The following is a 20,230-nucleotide window of genomic DNA, read 5'->3' as shown; positions in this document are numbered from 1 at the left end:
GAAAATTGTCTCACTACATCATGATTATTGTTTATCGTCTGATAATGTGTGACGGGAAGAGTTGTGGTTTCAAACTGCTCAAAATTCCCCTCAAAGTTTTAGTATAGAAATGATCTTTATCGTCCCACAGAGAGGAAATGACACGTCTAGTTTTAACGCAGCGCTATGCTGTGCATTGCTGCTCAGCTGGCTGAATGCAGGAGAAATGTAGATTCTGCATAATGAGGAAGATCTCTGGAGTAACTAACGTGTTTATTTCTGGAATAGTTGGAATATTTGTTGCTTTTTGTTAGACTTTGACCATGTTTTATATTTTTTGGTGGTATTTTCCTCAGGTTTGCTGTCAGACTGGTGAACCATTTGCTCTGTACATTATCGGCTTCCTCTGCTTGTTGGAGCTTTCAGGCACATTAACGGTTTCCTATCGGGGGAATCAAAATGTTTGAGGGATTTTTCATGATCAATCCATTAAAGACGTCAGTTTGTTTAGCTGGCGGCTCAGTTGGACATCAGACCATCTGATGCCTCTTAAACCGTCATAAAACTACCAATCATTGCTAAAGATGTGAAACAAAAGCACCATGATTCTGTTCTGAGCAACATGCAGAGGAAACTGGATGTTGCTCATAGTTCCTGTATCAACTTTACAAGCAAAGGTCACATTAGTGGTGAAATCTAAAAGATAAATGGAGTTGGTTTGACCCTGATGTTCCTCCTGCTGGTGAACCGGAGCAGACGGTCAGTTCAGACCCACTGCTGGGGACAGCAGAGGACGTGTGATGCTCTGGGCCTGTTTCTGGTTGCGGATAAATGAATCGGCTTCGTTTGCGTGGATCCAGCAGCAGAGCGAAGCGTTTCAGAGCCTGTGAAGTCCCGCAGCTTCCTGCTTCGGTTGAAGTGTTTCCTCTGGACGGTTTGACTGTCCTGCTGAGCAGGAAGCTGAAGCATCGCTGTGATGATTGTAGGGAAGCTGTTACACATAAAGAGTGGAGACTGAATCCATCAGTAATAATCAGAGTTCATAAGACTGAAGTCCATCTGCAGTTTACTGATGAATAATTACAGGATTTCAGTTTGTTGGTTTTACTCAGTGTGTGTGTGTGTGTGTGTGTGTGTGTGTGTGTGTGTGTGTGTCTCTGCAGCACGGCCAGTAACTCTCCACGCAGCACGCCTGGCAGCTCCCCCTCCCTGCGGCGGAGGGTTCTGGGGGGGGGCAAGGCCAGCGAGGGTGAGGCAGGGGGGGGCGGCGCCGACAGCCCTCTGCCCTCCGTGCCCTCCGCCTCCTCCCTGTCCTCCGCCTACCCCCTGGCCTCCCGCCACTTCAGCCGTAACGCCAAGGTAAGGACGGCTCTGAAGGCCCGACTAGCTGGACCCTGAAGGGAAGCTAAATGTTGCCGTAGCTCTGATCATCCATGTGACTCCAGTAGCAGTCAGTGTTACAACCAATCTGGAAACGCCTCTGACTGAAGACAGTTAGCATGTGATGATAAAGTGAGAACTAGAACTGTCCGCTGAGCGCCGATGTCCAACAAAATAAAAATAAGTCTGTACAGACGTTTAGGACAGCAGACGCAGATTCAAAGAATCGGAGTGAGATTATTGCTTATGTCAGGATTTAAAAATGAATAAAATGTCTTTAAATATTTGTGCAACAACATACTGTTAATAGTGTTTAAACTAATACCAGCGGGGTGTGAATACTTAGTGTGACAGCAGCGTCCATCAGGGGCGTGATTTTACCCAGAATCCCTCTGGCTCGGTGCTCCGGGGACAGAGCAGCTCTTTCTCATGACTTTATCTCCCTGCTTCCTCTCAGCTGCTGCCGCTTCTGAATCTTCAGTCAGTTTTAGGTGTTTTGTCTCTGCAGCTTTAAAACAGGGAAGCTGAAGGGTTGCAGCAACCTGCTGTGGAAACTCTGCAGGTTGCAGCAACCTGCTGTGGAAACTCTGCAGGTTGCTAAAGCCCAGCGACTCTCTGCTGGTGTGAAATCAGTTTCTGTGGCGACCTTATCTGGCTGCAGAGCTTAGTGACTGTGTTGTTTCTCTTTGCAGAAAATGCAGAGCTGGTACAACGTGAGTACTCATTAACGCTGTCGCTGAACTTTGGCTTCATCTGGAGCCTCTGGCGTCTGAAGCCATGTCTGCCTTCCTCTCCCAGGTCCTCAGTCCCACGTACAAACAGCGCAACGAGGACTTCCGAAAAATCTTCAAGAAGCTCCCCGACTCCGAGCGGCTCATAGTGGGTGAGTTCAGGATGCTTACGGGTCGTTCTGGGATCAGAGTTCAGACAGGCGCCCGGTTCTTCAGCCCGGCGGGAATGAAATGAGGAAGAGGAGTTTGGGTGATTTAGTTAGAAGAGCATCGGCTGAAAGGAGAAGTGAAGTAAGAATGAATCGCTGCTGTTTGTCAGCCACACGCTTTGCCCTGGAGGAACATCTAACGACCATCACACAGTTTCACTCTCTCTCACACACACACACACTTAGATCAGCCTCAGAACAAAGCAGAACTGGTCAGAACTGGTCAGAACTAGAGCTGCGGTTACCATGACGCTAAAAACCCACACCGCACCAGGATGGGATGTTAAAAATGTGCATTCTCTCTGCATGCGCTGCCTGAGCAGCAGGTTGGCGTTTCGTCTCCGTGCAGAGCTCAGGAGGGCGGAGCGTTGGGAACGCCGCAGTCAGAGAGAAGGAATGAGTTTGGAAAATGTGGAACAATCAGAGCTGATATCGGTGCTGCGCTCTGTTCACACACAGCGTCTTAAAGGGGCGGAAGTATGTGTTTTCTAGGCACGCAGTGATGTTTTATAGCACAATCAACTGTTACCTTCAGTTGGTATAAAAATAACTTTAAAGTAATTTGATTTCACATCAAAGCATCACAACACCTGATGCCTTGAAATTGGAGTCTGTCTCTTTAAGAAGCTCCCACTGTTTCCAATGCGCCGCTTTCAGCACGTCATCACAACAGTGCTCCTCCATGATGCCGTTCACAGCCATTCTACGATGAGCTATGGGTCCAGCAGCTGTTTGCTAATTGCTGCTGCCGCTAGTCTGGAGGAGTGTGAGGTTCTCTGAGGCGGAGTCTTAACTCTCTGGGCGGTTTGTGGTTCTGGCTTCTAGTTGTTGAGTTTTGCTAACTCTGTGGCTAATTTAGCCTGATTGACGGCAGTGGGGCTTCAGTCGGAACGCAGCAGGACGTCAGCAGACTTTAAACTGTTTACTGTAGAAAAAATGAGCTTATAGGAAGCTCAGTGCATTGAAGGTGTTTAAGGTTAGTAAAATTGTTGCGCTAAAAGTAGCTTCACTGCTACATTATCAGGTGTGTGCACTACTGGATATAAGCCACATGAAAACAAGATGCATGCTTCAGAGAAAGATTAATGTTGTGCATGACCTGAGGAAGAACCTCTGGGTTATTTTACTGTTGTAGACAAAAAACGTAGCAAAGCTTCGTTTTCCAGGCAGAGACGCCACAAAGCAGTGGTGTTGTCTGATATCATGGAGGATAACGCTGATCTGATGGTCTCTGCAGACTGAATCCGTTTAGATCCGTCTGAACCACAGCGCTGATCCCAGCGGCTGAAAGAAACAGAGTTGGTTTCACAACAAGCTGCAGATCCTGGAAAGTCAGAAAGTTTCAGAGGAAATCCTCAGGATCCACACGGTTCACCAATCAGAACCTGACCTGACCTGAACCTGCGCTGAGGTTTGCTTTAAAGGTCAGACCAATATCTGCCTGGAGACCAAACACAAGAGTGTCTGATTGGCTGATGTGTCTAAAGGGCAGAAAACACTGAAACAAGTTGGATTTGTACAGTTATTCTTTCACCAGTCCTGATTATTCTAGTTATGAAGCTCTTCAGCTCTTCTCTGGATCATCAGTGAGACTTGGTTTAATCCCTCCGGAGGATGGAGGAGCGTTTAAACGGTTTAATCGCCACTTTCAGCCCGGCGTCTGGAGAGTGTGTGTGTGTGTGTGTGTGTGTGTGTGTGTGTGTGTGTTTGTCAGCTGACCTGCTCTCTGCTCTGTTTTCACCAGACTACTCCTGCGCTCTGCAGAAGGACATCCTGCTTCAGGGACGCCTCTATCTGTCAGAGAACTGGCTCTGCTTCTACAGCAACATCTTCCGCTGGGAAACCACTGTACGTCTCACACACACACACACACAGAGACACACATGTTTGCGTGGCTGTGTTTGTGGGGACTTTCCATTGACTTCCATTCATAACCAAAACTCAATTCACACCTTAGTCCTAAATCTGACCCCTGACCCAAAAACAGTGTTTCCCCTTGTGGGGCCCAGGCTTCGGTCCCCACAAGGTATTACAAACACGCACACACACCTCACTGCAGACGTCTACTTCCTGGTCAAACTCTGCTGTTTGGAGGTTAAATGATTTCATTTCACCATCTGAGGTTTTACTTATTATTAAGGTTTAAATGCTGATGTCTTTATTTCCACCACAGTAAGTTATAAACGGCTATAAACAGTTAAAACTGGTTTAGTGTAATCAGGGTGTCTGCATCCTTAAAAAGCCTGAAAATATCTGGACCTCACTTTAAAAACCAAGTTGACCTTTAATACGTTAAACAAGCTAACATTTCGTCTGGACAGGATTATTTCATATAAAGGTTTTAATTTCCTTTCAGAAGTGTCTTAAAAAGGTTTTAAATGTGAGTTGTTTAAATCTGCAGAGAGCCTGCTGCAGCAGTAAATCATCTCCGTCTTCATCACCAAGAGCTGCAGCTGTAATAAACTGCTGATACTGTAAAACCTCTTGTCATGAAATTAACCTCAGTTTGTCACAAATCATGAGTTAAAGTTTAAGCTGCTGGTTGAGTTTTTAGGATGTTCAGTTTTTTCCTGGATGAAATCAGATCTGTGGTTTAGTGAACTGAGCAGGTGGTCATAATGTTCTGCTGGGTTTCTAACCGGTCCCGGACCTTCAGCAGCTGTAAACACAGAGGGGTTGTGAAGCGGACCGGTACCGTCGCTCCTCTCGGTTCCAGTTGAAACGGTTCAGTGTTGCTCTGGAGGTTCTGGTAGAACCCGGTCCGGTCCGGTCCGGTCCGGTTCTTCCCTCTGACTCATGTTGTTAGAACCTCAGACTGGTCCGATCAGAACGGTGGTGGGTCCCACTGACTGGGCCTTTGACCCAGAAGAACCAGGAGGAATATCAGGGCAGCAGCCAGCGATTATTTTAGTCAAATATTTAATTAGCTTAAAAGCAACTGGCAGATTTTATACAGGATTAAAAACAAACTAAAAGGTGAAAATACATAAATAATTACATTTTTATATCAGAATATAAACATTTTGCGATATGCGCGGCGTTCCCGCGGCAGCGTTCCCGCAGCGGCGTTCCCGCAGCGGCGTTCCCGCAGCGGCGATAGGCGCGGCGTTCCCGCAGCGGCGATAGGCGCGGCGTTCCCGCAGTGGCGATAGGCGCGGCGTTCCCGCAGCGGCGATACGAACCAGATTAATTTTCAGATTTATCCATTAATAACTGCATGTAAAATATTCTTTAATAGGAAATTTATTGTTTTGTCCTAAATGGAAAGTGTTTATATTTGTTGTTCAGTTTTGGCTTAATTACATCTGACTGTTGTAAAAATGGCCTTTTTACACTCCAGTTATTGATTTATTGATTCTGAACTGGTTGATTATTTCATCTCTGCTCTCAGCTGATCTGTTTTCACTCTTTGTGGGACCAGAAGCGCCGTCTGTCTGGACCTCTGGTCGGTTCAGTCGCTGGAAGGGAGGGAATCTTTACGCCGTCTCTTATTTTACCTTTCAGATTTTTACTTGTCATTAATTTGTAGAATCAGTTTCACTTTGACATTAGAAGGATTTTCGTTGTTGATCAAGATAAATTTATAAAAGGATAAAACAACCAAGGGAGCAAATACTTTTCATCCTGTTGATGACTAAATATAGTGTAACCTGCAGGCTTTGTGTGTTTTTATTTCTTTATCGATGAATGAAGCTGATGTCGTTTCTCAGATCACCATCCAGCTGAAAGACGTGACGTCAATGACGAAGGAGAAGACGGCCAAGCTGATCCCCAACGCCATCCAGATCAGCACCGACAGCGAGAAGGTACGCCGCCCGCCGCGCTTCCTGCTGCTGCTGCAGCAGGACGGAACCGGCTGACTCGGCTGGATCTCCTCACGCCGACGAAGCGAACGCAGGAAGTCCGTCCTGCTGTCTCTCTGTTCTCACGCCTTTTGTCTCTGCTTCCTGTTTCCTGCCTCAGCATTTCTTCACGTCGTTCGGCGCCAGGGAGCGCAGCTTCATGATGATCTTCCGCCTGTGGCAGAACGCGCTGTTGGACAAGGTACGGCCTCCCGCCCACGTCGCCACGGTTACCGTCTCCGAGTGGATGACAGTCGGGAAGGAGCTGTGAAAACCGAACCACAGGCCCGAGGGAGCGGATCCAACTACTGTTCTCTAGAAACAGAACCGCCTGCTGCTGATTGGACTCTGAACCTCAGAACAGTTTTTATTTGTCAGTAACATCAGACCCAGATTAAACCTTTCCAGGCTGCATAAATCCTGAATCTGGAAAAACCTGGAAAACCTTAGAATTTAAAGCGGCAGTATCAGGTTAGATCAACGTCTTTGAGCTCTAAGTCATGTTTGTATGTTATTCCCTCATCCTTTAGTCTCCATGGCAACCATTCAGCTGTGAAAGACAGCTGAATGTCTTTCACAGCTGAAAGACATTTGTCCTTGAAGGCGCTAGCCCCGCCTTCAAGGACAAAGCTCCTCCCCAGAGCTTCCAAGCTTTTTCCTCCACAGAGCAGCCGTCACACTCTCGGCTCCTTCAGACTAGCCAGCAGCAATTAGCAAACACCTGCTGAGCTCATTATAGGAGCTGCATCTCAGAGCAGTGCTGGTAAAAACTCTGAAGGTTGACACAGGAGCCATGTTGGGATGAGTTCCTGAAGGCGCAGCTTCAGAACGAGGTTTTAGAGACGGGGGCCCAATTTAAACCACTAAAATTTATTTATAAATAATTATAAATCCTTTTTAATACAACTGAAGGCAACATATTTTCCATTTTAGAGCAAAATCAAGTATCCTAGAAACGCATGATGCTGCTCCTTTAAGATCTGGATTAAACCTCTGAAAAGCTTCGTCTTTAGAGACCAGGAGCCATTTCTCCTGCTGACCTCACATGATTGGTTTGGTGCATTTACCCAGAATGCCCTGCGCCGTCGGCCACTTCCTGGTTTTGAGTAGAAAACTGAAGTCATGTCATTCTTGGATTTTTGTCTTAAACCAGTCGTTACCAATCATTAGGGTTAAAATGGCTGCAGAGGTTAAACCTGATGCAGGATTTAATTTTATCGTGTGATTTATTTTGGTTTTAGCCAAAATGAAACCTGTTCTATCAGCGCAGCCTTTTGGCAGTAATCCATGCTGGATTATTTTAGGTTTTTGATTCATCTGCAGGTTGTACAAACTGCTGCAGCGTGTGTTTTAACTGGCACAGAAAGTCTTTAATGAGTTCTGTTTGGATCAGAAACGAAGCCCTGACCAGAGCTTTTAAAACATCCTGATGGGATTATAATCTGGAATTACCTCCTCCAGTGTTGGCTCAGGGCATTTTTCCCTTCAGTACCAATAAAAACGGATAAACTGGATTAAAACCTGAAGGCTGAGTCCCTGAAACGTTAATCATTGAATGAATTGTGAAAAACTGATTAAAGTTGCATGTTAATCACCTGATCAGAATTATTTTAGTAACGAGTCGCTGTTTGTTTCGGACGGTCCGGTCTGAACATGGTGAGCTGGACTCTGAGTCTCGGTTCTGTTTGCTTTCAGTCTCTGTCCCCCAAAGAGCTGTGGCACATCGTGCACCAGTGCTACGGCACCGAGCTGGGCCTGACCAGCGAGGACGACGACTACGTCTCTCCCACCAGCGAACACATCAACGGCCTGCTGTGAGTGTTTCCATGGAAACCAACCTTTCTTTCCGCTGGACTTTATAAAACTGAAGTTCCTCTGTTGCGTCTGTTCCTCAAAAGCACAGCCAGTGAACATGCAAATGCTTTCGTTTGCATACTCTAACCAACATTTCTATTGTCTGACTGCTTTACATTAACCGCCTGCCTCCTCAGGCCGGGAGAGGAGTCGGTGTCGGTGACGGACCTGTTGGACCTGAGCACGGTGTCGGCGCCGTCCGCCGGCAGCTCCCCGCCTCCCGTCCCGGTCCACTGCGGTCTGACCAGCCCGGCGTCCGCCCCCGTCCTCAGCGGCGCCTTCCCGCCCCCCTCCGCCGCCGCCTGCCTGCCCATTGAGGTGCCGTCCTCTTCAGGAAGTAGACCCGGCCCAGAACCCATGGAGCCCAGCCCGCCCAGCTGCCACGGCTCGCTGCTGGCCCTCGCCCCCCCCATCACCGCCTCAGTCTCTGCAGCCGCTTCGTTCGTAAGTGATCGCAGCATCAACGCTCACAAACGGCTCTTATCTCTGCAGCCCGGCTGAGAAACTGCAACTGAAACATAAACTGCAGCAAATAGAGAAACTTACAAAACAGATTAACTCTTTAACCTCTAAAGTTGCTTTTTTAACACATCCAGGATTTAAAATTTAAAAAATTTGATGCTTTTTGTTCCGTTCTCTGAAATGAATGTTCACCTCCAGATTCTGCTGCTTTTTCTGCACATTTTCTAATTTTCAAAATCAATTTAAGGATTAACAGAAAATATGTTGTAATATGTCAAGTTGTTAATTTATAGCTGACGGCATAAACGACTCTATTTTGCACAAATACGTCGCTAGAATAGCGACGTTTAAAAAGATGTGCTAACGGTGTGAAATGAGATCAAATAGGTTTAGCTCATGTAACTAACCTAAACTAAAATAAGCTCAAGGATTTTTAAAAATAAAAAAAATGGAGCCGCAGCCCGTTTCTCACCCGACACATGACGCTGGGCCGTGTGCCCCCCTCACCCCCCTCTGCTCCAGACCCTGGAGGAAGGAGGCGACAGTCAGCCCGAGTCGACCAATCACCTGCCGCCCCCACCGGCCGCCAGCCTGGGAAACCTCTCCTCACTGGACATCACCAACGACGAGGAGCTGCCCACCGACCCCAGCAACTCGTCCGACACGCAGGAGGAGAGTAAGTCTGACCCGTTTCCTAACTGGTTAAAAGTGGCTGAACTCTGGAAAACGTTTCTGCTGAAGCAGTCAGAGGGAAGTTCAAACCTCCAAGACTCTTAATTAATGTCCGCCTGGAAGCACCACGAGGCCGGTGAAGTTCAAAATTAAAGTAATTAAAGTGACTGTGTGTGTGTGTGTGTGTGTGTGTGTGTGTGTGTGTGTGTGTGTGTGTGTGTGTGTGTGTGTGTGTGTGTGTGTGTGTGTGTGTGTGTGTGTGTTGCAGCCTGATCTGCACACTCGCTCTAAAGCAAACGGGTATCGTCTCCAAGCTCATATTAATGATAAATATCTCGATTATTTGATTCAGACAAGCTGTGCTTAGTTCAAGTTCATCATGCAAAAACCAGCGTCCTTAGGAAGACGGTTGATGCAGAACCAGAACCAGACTGTAACTGGACCTCAGGTTGCTGACCTGTTGGACTCTGAGTTCAGCCGGGTTGAAGGTTTCTGTCTTCAGCTCATCTTTCCTTCCAGTTCAAACTTTAAATTGTTTCTTTCTGGGTCACTGTGGGTTTTTTAACCCAGCAGTGTCTGCAGAACCTGTTTGGTTCTGCCTGGGTGAATCCGGCCTGAAGGAGAACCTGCAGGTCTCTCTGAACTGACCCTTGACCTCACCTGGCCTCCAGCTTACAGGGACGGTTTGTCTGTAAATACCCAGGAAACGGTTTTCAGCTGCTGTTAAGCGGTTCTGGGTCTGTGTGGAGGTTCTGCTGCAGAGCCGTCTGGGTCGGCTCTGCAGCAGAACCGTCTGGGTCGGCTCTGCAGCAGAACCTCAGACGGGTTTCAGTGGAGATCTGTGACCCCACAGAGGTTGAAGGAGCTTCACCTTTAAATCACTTTATACCAAAACAGGATTTATTTACAGCTGCAAACTTTCCTCAGATATGGAAAAAACGTTAAATCGGCCGAACCAGATTCATGTTCTAGTTTTCAGAAAGATTCATTTTATTTGCATTAAAACATTTGTTTTAAAATGAAGCAATAATTTTCTCAAACGTTCCTGTGGATCATGGAAAGTTTCTCCAGGTGTAGAGCCAGAGCAACCAGATCAGCTCCAACCTTCAGGTTCGGGATGTTTCCACCTGGAGGAGGAATAGCAGACGGTTTACTTTAACTATTCACTTACTGCCTCCATTCGGACCGTTTCTGATCATCTGGATTTATAAATAAAATCTGCTTAGCATTTTATTTCCCTTTGGGTGGAACTAAGTATTTTTAATTTAATTAGTAAAGTTTCAAACTAAATATTAAGTTATATTTAACTTGAATTTAAATATTTAGTTTAGTTTTTGTTGTCTTGGAGCTAAACATTTAGTCTGATGCTAAACATTTAGCATTGAACTAAATGCATATCTTGTAGTTAGATATTTAGTTCAACTACATTTTTTGCATAATAATCTTAATATTTAATTTAGAACCTGAATATTAAGTTGGCAACAATTTATGTAGTTTAACTAAATATTTAACTTCAAGATATGCATTTAGGCCATTAACTAAATGTATAGTTTGAAGCTAAACGTTTGGCTTTATTCTAAGTACTTGGTTTACAAGCTAATACATGTAAATACAGAAACATGTAAATGGACGGGAATTGTTGTGAAATCAGTTGGGAATGACAGGATGTTGTTGGTTTCATCTGTTTTCTGGCTCCTTGTTTCTCTGAGGCTGAAGCAGCTTTAGCTCCCGGTTCTCAGCTGCTGCAGCAGCAGTCGGATGTTTCTGTGAGTGTTTGCTGGGACGTCAGCTTCCCGCCTCTGTGTGTTGCAGCGTCGGGCGAGGTGGAGGCGTTCTGCTCGGACCTCGGCGGCCGCCTCAACATCAACACGGCGGTCCGGATGAGCGTGGACAAGCTGCACGACCTGCTGTTCTCCGCAGACACGCACTTCCTCCAGCACCTGTTCTCCCAGAGGCACTTCACCGGTACGTCAGCCCCTCCCCGGGCCCTGGTTCCGGGTCCGGTCCCGGCCCACTGCCCCGTCTCTGCCTCCGCCTCCCCGGCGGTTCAGTCGTTCAGTCGGCTGGTTCTGCAGAACGGGTCTGAACTTGTCGCTGTGGAGCATGAATGCCAGTTTTTCCTGTCGAGGTGGCGACCGTTGGAGCGTTTTGTTTTCCTGCTGCTCTCATTGAGCTCCTCAGACTGCTGACACACACACACACACACACACACGCCTCTAACCGTGTGTGTGTGTGTGTGTGTGTGTGTGTGTGTGTGTGTGTGTGTGTGTGTGTGTGTGTGTGTGTGTGTGTGTGTGTGTGTGTGTGTGTGTGTGTGTCCATGAGGAAACTTGCTGCTCATCAGATCATCTGAACCCGGTTCAGTCAGTTTGAGCTTCCAACACCAGGGTGGAAAGACATCAGCAATGACATGGGGAGGGTCAAAGGTCATTTCCAAATGACTGGACGGTGACTCTCCCCTGCTGGTTTAATGGGAGTCCAGCTGCTGAATGTGGGTCAGCCGCTGCTGGTTCTGGTTCTGATGGAGACGCTCAGTTTTTCTCCAGGTTCAGAAACGATGAACCGAATTAAACTTAAATCACATAAAGATCCTAAAACCACCACAGCCCACATCAACTGTTTACCTTCTGGACTCTTTCATGTTTTCATGTCCGCCATTTTCTCTCTCTCTCAGACCTGTCGGTGGGCGAGTGGCAGCAGGACGGCGCCGGCGGCACCAGCAGCCGGGTTCTGAGCTACACCATCGCCCTCAACAACCCGCTGGGCCCCAAAACCGCCCCGGTGGTCGAGACGCAGGTTGGTTCCTGCGGCTGTGAGCGTCCAGGTCCAGCTGACCTTTGACCCTGCAGTACTAACCCTGCTCCCCCTGCAGACGCTGCATAAGAGCTGCTCCAGAGGCGAGTGCTACGTGGTGGACTCAGAGGTCATCACCTCCGGGATCCCCTACCAGGACTACTTCTACACCGTCCACAGATACTGCCTGACCTCCATCAGCAAACACAAGAGCCGCCTCAGGTGGGCGGCGCGGCGCGCGGGTCACCTGACCGCAGGGGGCCTTTAGGGTCACCTGACCGCAGGGGGCCTTTAGGGTCACCTGACCGCAGCTTTAGGGTCACCTCACTGCAGGGGGGCCAGCTGGGGTCTTGGTTTAACATTCAGTTGTCTTTGGTCACAGTAAGAAGAAACAAACGTTTAACAAAATGATGAAATAACATCAGTGATGTCACGTTATGATGATGATGTCATCAACCTGCACTGCAGCTTTCATTCCTTCATAATCTCAAATTAAGCCACAACATGATAAACGAGCTAATAAAACTTTATTCGGCCAATAAATAAATATAAAACCACAGGATGTGCTGCTGCTGCTTCATGCTGCTGCTGCTTCATGCTGCTGCTGCTTCATGCTGCTGCTGCTTCATGCTGCTGCTGCTTCATGCTGCTGCTGCTGCTTCATGCTGCTGCTGCTTCATGCTGCTGCTTCATGCTGCTGCTGCTGCTTCATGCTGCTGCTGCTGCTTCATGCTGCTGCTGCTTCATGCTGCTGCTGCTGCTTCATGCTGCTGCTGCTTCATGCTGCTGCTGCTGCTTCATGCTGCTGCTGCTTCATGCTGCTGCTGCTTCATGCTGCTGCTGCTTCATGCTGCTGCTGCTGCTTCATGCTGCTGCAGCATGAAGCAGCAGCATGAAGCTGCTGCTGCTTCATGCTGCTGCAGCTGCTGCTTCGCTTCTTTGGAAAGAAAAACTTTCTGAAAAGTCACTAAATATTTGGACCAAGTTTCTGGTCCAAACAAGCTTCCAGTCATGATGTCGGAGCTTCACGACCGTCTGACCCAGATTTAAATCTGTGGATTTTAATATTAATAACTTGTTTTGCGTCTGAGCTGCTCTGACCGCCGTTGGCCTGCTGACCGGGCCGAGCCGCTTTGCTCACTCTATCACTGTTTGCTCTGCGATAACAAACCAATCCACGATTAGATAAGGGAGCAGAGGCTGCGCTGGTCGGGTCAGAACCGCTGCTCCAGACCAGCCTGTCTGGGTTTAACCGTCAAACATCCACAAGAAGAAAAGGCTGAAAGGTTCTGACCCGTTTGGGTCCATCTGAGGACGTAACGGATGATGTTCAACCTGTTGAACTGTTTTACTGTCGTCTTCCTCGTGCCAACGTCTAGAAGTTGTTATTGGCCAATGTAGCGTAAGCTAAGCTAACTGAGCTAGCCCAAAATAAACCCAAAGATGCTAAAGTTACTAAGCTAAGCTAGAACAGGCTATGCTAAAGTAAGCTAGGGTAACTAAGACGGCCTGGCTACTTACTCAAGCTCAGTTAATGCAAAATGAGGTGAGCTAACATAATGAAAGCTAAGCTAACTGATACTGAGCTAATACCGAAGCTAAGGTGAACTATGCTAAATGGGTTAGCTCCAGTCCAGAAGTGAATAAAAGCCGTTTTGTCCTCATTTTCCCTCCAGAGTTTCCTCAGACATCTGCTACCGGAAGCAGCCGTGGAGTCTAGTCAAAGCACTGATAGAGAAGAACACCTGGAGCGGCATAGAGGAGTACTACAGGAACATGGGTGAGGCGCCGCGCCGCCTTCGTTTGTCCTCATGATGATGATGATGAAGAGACTGGCTGCAGGTTTTCCTGCTTCTTTAAAACTCATAAAAACCAGATAATGTTTTAAAACGTCAATATAATAACCAATGCAGGTTCACTGACCTTTCACTATAAAACAATGCTAAAGGTACTTTATTTGGATTTAACCAGAAGTAAAATATATTTTTTAGTTTTTAAGTGATTTTCCTAACACATCATCTCTTCGTCCTTTTGAAAAACTTTTATGTTTTTCTTTATTTTGAATCTTAAAATGTGATTCTGATTAAGACTCGCAGCTCTGAGCCATTTATTTTACTGACTGACAGCAAAAATGGCTTTTGATTAAAAATGTTGCCGACTTCTCGGTATATCAAAGCAGATTTATGGGTTAGAATGGCCTAGTCAAAGTCCAAACCCAAATCTAGTGAAGATCTCAGGCTGTTGATATTTTCCTCCTCTCTCTTCCTCCTCCTGCTTCCCTCATGCAGAGAGCGAAGTGTGCAAGCTGGAGACGCTGCTGCAGACCGAGGTTTCCGTGGTAACCACAGGCGAAGCCGCGGGCGCCGACGCCGCCAAGACGCCGCCGTCCCTGCGACGGCGAAAGCGCACCTGCTCCCGGCGGCAGAGCGAGAGGGAGGGAGGCGGTGCGGAGGCGGGCGATCGAGGGGAGCGAGGCGTCGGGGACGAGCGGAACCGCAGGGAGGCCAGTAAGTCCAGGCCGGCCCTCTGCTGCCCCCCGGTGGCCGGAGGGAGACGTCCGGGCGCCGCTCGGCGTTTCCTGCTGCTGAATCGCTGCTTGGTGTCTGCAGGCGCTCCGTTCCTGAAGCTGGGCGAACGCGGGCGCGCCGGCGGACACGGCGGCATCTCCACCGTCCTCCTCATCGTCAGCTTCATGTAAGCGCCCCCTCTGGTCGCCGTCGGTCCTGCATGTTTGCAGCTCTGCTGATTCTGTCTGAATGTTCAGCTGCGTCTCAGTAAGTCAGTGAGGAACTTGAAATAAGTATTTATTTCTCCATTTTAATGATTGTGGTTAAAAACACAATCTGAGGCTCCGTCCACATGGACCGTCTCTGTCCTTCCACTCAACTTTCCCCCGATATTTTTATTAAAGTTGTTTTATATAATCTTTATCTTACAGATTGTTTGGTTTCTATCTGTAAATGATCCGCTTCGTTTTTAAACCAAATTATTGATTTAAATCAACTTTTCAATGATTTTTTTAACTTACTGAGACGAGTTGACCTTGCCGCTGACCCCTGACCCCTGCTGTTGACTCTGTGGGTCGGACTAACGGCCTTCCTGTTTCTCCCCCCCATGCGTAGGATCTGTATCAGGTTCGTATGACAGCTTCTGCTTCTCTGCTGCATAAATGAGACGATGTGAATGACAAACGTCCCAAAGTGGGAAAAATCCACCATTTAATGAAAAAGGCGCCTGCAGACGGAGAACTGGGCTGCAGAACCGCTCGGCTTCACGACCGGAACCAGAACTCTGAAATATTCAGACCGATAACCAGAATCACAGTCGGTTTATTATTATGTGGCTCTAATGAAACGAGGCGAAGAATAAAATAATTAAACACTTGGAGAAAGTGATGAAACTGATTATAGATGGTTTATGGATTCACTGAACTTCCTGATATCAGGTTTTTATTGGCTGAGAGATAAAAGTTACTAATATTAGTAAACGTTTAAATAAATGACTTTTTGGACAGTCCAGAAACATGACTGTCAGGTTAATTGGCCTCTCCAAATTGCCCCTAGGTGTGAGTGTGTGTGTGCATGGTTGTGTGTCTCTGTGTTGCCCTGCGACAGACTGGCGACCTGTCCAGGTGACCCCGCCTCTCGCCCGAAACGTTGGCTGGAGATGGGCACCAGCACCTCCTGACCCCACTGAGGGAAAAAGGGTGCAAGAAAATGGATGGATGGATGGATGGATGGATGGCTCCAGTTTGATTCAGTTTCAGTTCAGATGTGAAAACTGAAGTTTGGCCTCAAAGCTCAAGGCCGCCCCCTAGCAGCAGAAGGAGGTACTGCGCTGCCGCAGGTTGAACAAACTGCTTCCTGTTGGTTTTAAATTCAGAGCCTGAAATCATGGAGTCCATATGATCCTCCACAGAGCTGCTGATTCCTCTGATGACGTGACGAGCAGCTGCAGTTACCAGTTTACGTCAACAGGAGGCAGAGTTGTAGCATTTCTTCACCTTTCAATGGGAAACAAATCAAAGTGTTAAAGATCATCTGATGGATTCTGAAATGTTTTCACTCCTAGACATGAACAAATGATCTCTGGTTAATTTTGAATCGTAACTGAAATCCTGTTTTGATGATTCTGAAATGTTTTTGGTGGATTGTTCCCACAGTTTCATGAGTGTGTTGCGTTTTGTAGACGAGTCTGAACCGTTTCCTCTCCATCCCGTTTGCTCTGGTCTCCATCTTGTTTTGTTTTCTGGCTCCGGTCCGGTTCGGTCCGGTCCGGTCCGGGTGTGTCTGACCTCTCCGTCTCTCTGACCCCCAGTCTGGTGGTGCTGGTGGCTCTCAACATGCTGCTGTTCTACAAGCTGTACGCTCTGGAAAGAGCAGCTCACACACTGGAGAGGTGGCACTCCTTCTCTGTGGCCGACAGGTAAACGCGCCGCAGGTGTTTCACACAGAACACGAGCCGCTGGGATGGAGGAGGAGAATCCCAGCAGGGTTCTGGTCTCCAGCCGTTTGCAGCTCATTAGCCGAACACTTTCTGTTGAATATTCTACGATTCATTCACTCTGGAGCCCAGAGTTTTGATTTTCATAGATTCTAAAACTGGAACAGAGTAAAACTATTTTAGCTCCATCATGTTTGACATGTTTACAGTTACTAGCTAAAGAATGTCTTTCATTTCAAGAGCATGAAAAAAATCAGTTATGTTGCTTTTAATGTGACTAAATTTTTTTTTTTTTAAATTAAACAGAACTTACTTAGTAATTAGTTTCATAATTAATTAGCCCTGATTTAACTAATCTTAGTTTTTCTTTGTGTTCTTGTTTTTATCAGATTAGCATAGTTTATCTTAGCTTTTCTTGTGCTAGCGTAACTATTAGCTTAGTGTCAGTTAGCTTACTTTAGCTGGATTGATTTGAGCTTATATTATTTTATAGTATCTTACCTAGCTTGGCTCAACATGGGTTAGCTTAGCATGAGTAGCTTAGCTCCACTGGCTTTGATCATGTTAACTTCGGCTATGTTGCATTAAAATAGCTTATTTAGCTTAGTGTCACTTAGCTTAGCTAAACCTTAATTACTTTAGCTTAGCTTTGTTGGCTTTTGGTTAGCTTAACTTATTTTGCTTGGTGTGAGTTAGCTTAGCATCGTGGGCTTCAATCAGCTCATTTTTGTTAATTTTGGTTATTTATCTTAGTGTCCGTTGGTGTGGCTTTGATTATGTTACATTATTTTAAATGAAGTTAGCTAAGCTTATTTTTTGTTTTTGTGTCTTACCCTAGCATAATCGTCCATAGCTGTGTACTTTAGCTTAGCCTTTTCTAGTCAACTCGGCAAATTGAACGTTTTCAGCTTAATTGGTTTACACTCATTTATTTAACTTATAATGCATAAAGTGGTTTCTTTATATCTTTAATAGTTTGATTTATAGTAGCTTAGTTAGCCTAGCTTAGCTTGCCTTAGCTCCAGCTTTAAGAGGTCAGCAGGGCCTGTTGTGGCCTTGTGGAGGTGAATGTTTGGACTGGATCAGAACCTCTGAACCGTTGTGACTTGTTGCTGCTGTGCCGTCAGTCCTCTGCCCCAGACGGCGGGCGAGTGGGCCCAGGTTCTGCACCTCCAGCGGCAGTTCCACCAGGCGCAGCTCAGTAAGTGGCAGCAGATCCTGCAGTCCTCCGTCTCCCTGCTGGACCAGGTCAGAACCCGCCGGCTCCACACAGAACCAGAACCTCCCGCTTTCAGCCGCCGCAGCTGACCGGTTCTGTTTGCTCCGCAGATGAAGCATTCCCTGGAGAAACTCCACAGGAACATCGTGGTTCCGGACGGGGCGCCGGATCCGTCTGCTGACACAGAGTCCCTGTCTGAGACCTGACCTCCGACCCGACCCGCATCCTACCCACTCCGGTCTCAGGACTCCAACACTTCCAATCAGAACCCGGTCCTGGGTGGGACAGACAGATAGACGAACTACACTACCCACAACCCCCCTCTCCTGACTGACTTGAAGTCGCATCAGACGCCTTTAGCTTCGACCAATGAGAAGCTTCCAGAACCACAGCAATAAGCCCCTCCCCCCGCCGCTCCGTGAACCTGAACAGAACCGGGCCACAGGCGGGCCGCCGGGTTCCAGACTGCTTCCTGACCTGCTGCGTGGCGCCGGGACCGGACCGGTTCCGGCCGGAGACGGACCTCCTCAGTATTTATTATTACCTCCCAAGTCTCGTCCTGCTTGAACAAGTCATGTGATGGCTGTTCTGCGCTCTGATTCGCTGATGGTTGGACCAATCGGAGAACGAGGTTCAGCAATAATGAAAACCTTTCGCTCTTTACGAATGTTTCTCTGAAAACTAGTTTATTATAATAATTATAATGATAATAATAGTGATGATGATGATGATGTGTGCGTGAAGAACGAGGAGAGAGCGCGTCGCCATGGTTACGTCATCACATGCTACTTTTCCTCTCCAGTGTTTTTGGTTCTTTTTGCAAACTTTTCTTTGTGTCCAAACCTTCAGCCGAGTCGGAATGAAACGGACCAAGCAGAACTTTTCAGGCCCGGAAGAACAAAAAGGGAAACAGTGTTTTGTTTTGTTTTTGTTGTGAAATTAATCTGAATTTACTCGTCACCATTTTTTTTTTTTACTTTTTCACTTCCTGTTCCGACTCTGACTCAGGATCGGTTTCTCATCTCTGCTTTCTGGGATTTTCTCCCGACTTCAGCGGCTGCAGAAGCTGGTTGGCCCTGCTGTGCACGGTCGTCATGGAAACGAGAGGCTGGCGTATTTATTGTGGAAGGATGAGGAGGAGAGAATGTACTGTAAAAATTTGTGATTGTACAAAACAAGATGGAGAAATGAAAATGAGTCTGAGGTTTTTCTTCACGTTTTCTTGACAAATGTCAATTAAATTGTTAGAAATTATAAATAAAATGTTTAATTAATAAATGTTAATGTTTTTATTTGACCGTGGAACGCTAAAAATGCAAATATACATGTCCAGTGAGATATTTTAAGATTTGCATTCATGTATATGAAATGAAAGGATCTGAATGTGTTATATATTTTAAGGATATAATACATTTATATCCTTAAAAACTATTTAAGAATGTTTGTCTATTAAATCCTAAAATTTCACAAAGGCATTAAAAACAATATTTAATTTCTTGATAGTTTAGTTTTTCCTGAATTTGCTAAAAATTTAAATAGTAAAAATTAAAAAATAGTAAAAACGTATTTGAATTTTGTCATTTATAAAAAATACATTATTTTATTTTGTGTCCTAAAAATAACCAAATGTACAAATTTTTCATAAAATACAACTAAAATGTTTAATTTTATCTGCGTTCATGTGGAGCCTCTGCACTGAAAACTAAATATATAAAGTAAAAATGTGTTTTTCCTGATCAGCTCCACGGGGAAATATTTTACATTTTCTAAGTTAATATTCAGAATAATATTAAGATCCGTAACTTTTTTCCGTTTTTCCTTCCGGTTCAACATGGCGGACTCCTCGGAACATTCCTCCGGTTTTCTGTTGGTTCTGTTCGGTCCTCGGATGTTTTCGGAACCGAACCAGCTGATGGTTTGTTTTCGTCTCCTTCACAAACACATTCAGACCCAAAGAACGACTCAGAACCCGACCGAGAAACATTTACGTTTTTATTGTTGGTACTGACGTTTCCATGGCGACGCATGCAGCCAGCCTGCGGTTTCTCGTTTCCATGCAGCAGAACCGGAAGCGGAGCAGCTTTGCCTGGTTCTGTCCAGCTTTGTGTTCCGTTACCGGGACCCAGAGAGGAGCAGCGCTCTGCTGCCCCCTAGTGTTCACCGGAGGCAGGAAGAAAAGCTGCTGGAGCGTCTAAAGCTAGCAGAGCCGGCCCAAGGCACAAGCTAAGCTAGCAGAGCCGGCCCAAGGCACAAGCTAAGCTAGCAGAGCCGGCCCAAGGCACAAGCTAAGCTAGCAGAGCCGGCCCAAGGCACAAGCTAAGCTAGCAGAGCCGGCCCAAGGCACAAGCTAAGCTAGCAGAGCCGGCCCAAGGCACAAGCTAAGCTAGCAGAGCCGGCCCAAGGCACAAGCTAAGCTAGCAGAGCCGGCCCAAGGCACAAGCTAAGCTAGCAGAGCCGGCCCAAGGCATAAGCTAAGCTAGCAGAGCCGGCCCAAGGCACAAGCTAAGCTAGCAGAGCCGGCCCAAGGCAAAGCTAAGCTAGCAGAGCCGGCCCAAGGCCCAAGCTAAGCTAGCAGAGCCGGCCCAAGGCACAAGCTAAGCTAGCAGAGCCGGCCCAAGGCACAAGCTAAGCTAGCAGAGCCGGCCC

At 46.9% G+C, this 20,230-nt stretch overlaps 1 protein-coding gene across 7 annotated transcripts in view; it reads left to right on the top strand.

Annotated features, from left to right (window-relative positions):
• gramd1a (GRAM domain containing 1A) overlaps positions 1-18,862 on the top strand; it is a 28,386-nt gene extending 9,524 nt beyond the window's left edge. For 6 of the 7 annotated variants that reach the window (XM_081616770.1, XM_081616769.1, XM_081616774.1 and 3 more), the window contains 19 exons: positions 1,143-1,338; positions 2,052-2,072; positions 2,158-2,242; positions 4,044-4,147; positions 6,010-6,105; positions 6,263-6,343; positions 7,837-7,955; positions 8,133-8,439; positions 8,980-9,133; positions 10,942-11,094; positions 11,804-11,925; positions 12,002-12,144; positions 13,599-13,702; positions 14,211-14,429; positions 14,532-14,616; positions 15,045-15,056; positions 16,240-16,347; positions 17,493-17,613; positions 17,695-18,862. In XM_081616770.1, the coding sequence (XP_081472896.1) occupies positions 1,143-1,338; positions 2,052-2,072; positions 2,158-2,242; positions 4,044-4,147; positions 6,010-6,105; positions 6,263-6,343; positions 7,837-7,955; positions 8,133-8,439; positions 8,980-9,133; positions 10,942-11,094; positions 11,804-11,925; positions 12,002-12,144; positions 13,599-13,702; positions 14,211-14,429; positions 14,532-14,616; positions 15,045-15,056; positions 16,240-16,347; positions 17,493-17,613; positions 17,695-17,790 (2,326 nt within the window). In that variant the 3' untranslated portion in view covers positions 17,791-18,862. The remainder of the gene's footprint in view (positions 1-1,142; positions 1,339-2,051; positions 2,073-2,157; positions 2,243-4,043; positions 4,148-6,009; positions 6,106-6,262; positions 6,344-7,836; positions 7,956-8,132; positions 8,440-8,979; positions 9,134-10,941; positions 11,095-11,803; positions 11,926-12,001; positions 12,145-13,598; positions 13,703-14,210; positions 14,430-14,531; positions 14,617-15,044; positions 15,057-16,239; positions 16,348-17,492; positions 17,614-17,694) is intronic. The other variant, XM_081616773.1, reaches the window with a different exon arrangement.
• Positions 18,863-20,230: the final 1,368 nt, after the last annotated feature.

This window comes from Poecilia reticulata, chromosome 16 (genome assembly GCF_904066995.2).
Source record: "Poecilia reticulata chromosome 16, P_reticulata-male-v2, whole genome shotgun sequence".
Classification (NCBI taxonomy): domain Eukaryota; kingdom Metazoa; phylum Chordata; class Actinopteri; order Cyprinodontiformes; family Poeciliidae; genus Poecilia; species Poecilia reticulata.
Note: the sequence above shows the minus strand (reverse complement) of the source record. Positions and strands in the feature narration are given on the sequence as shown.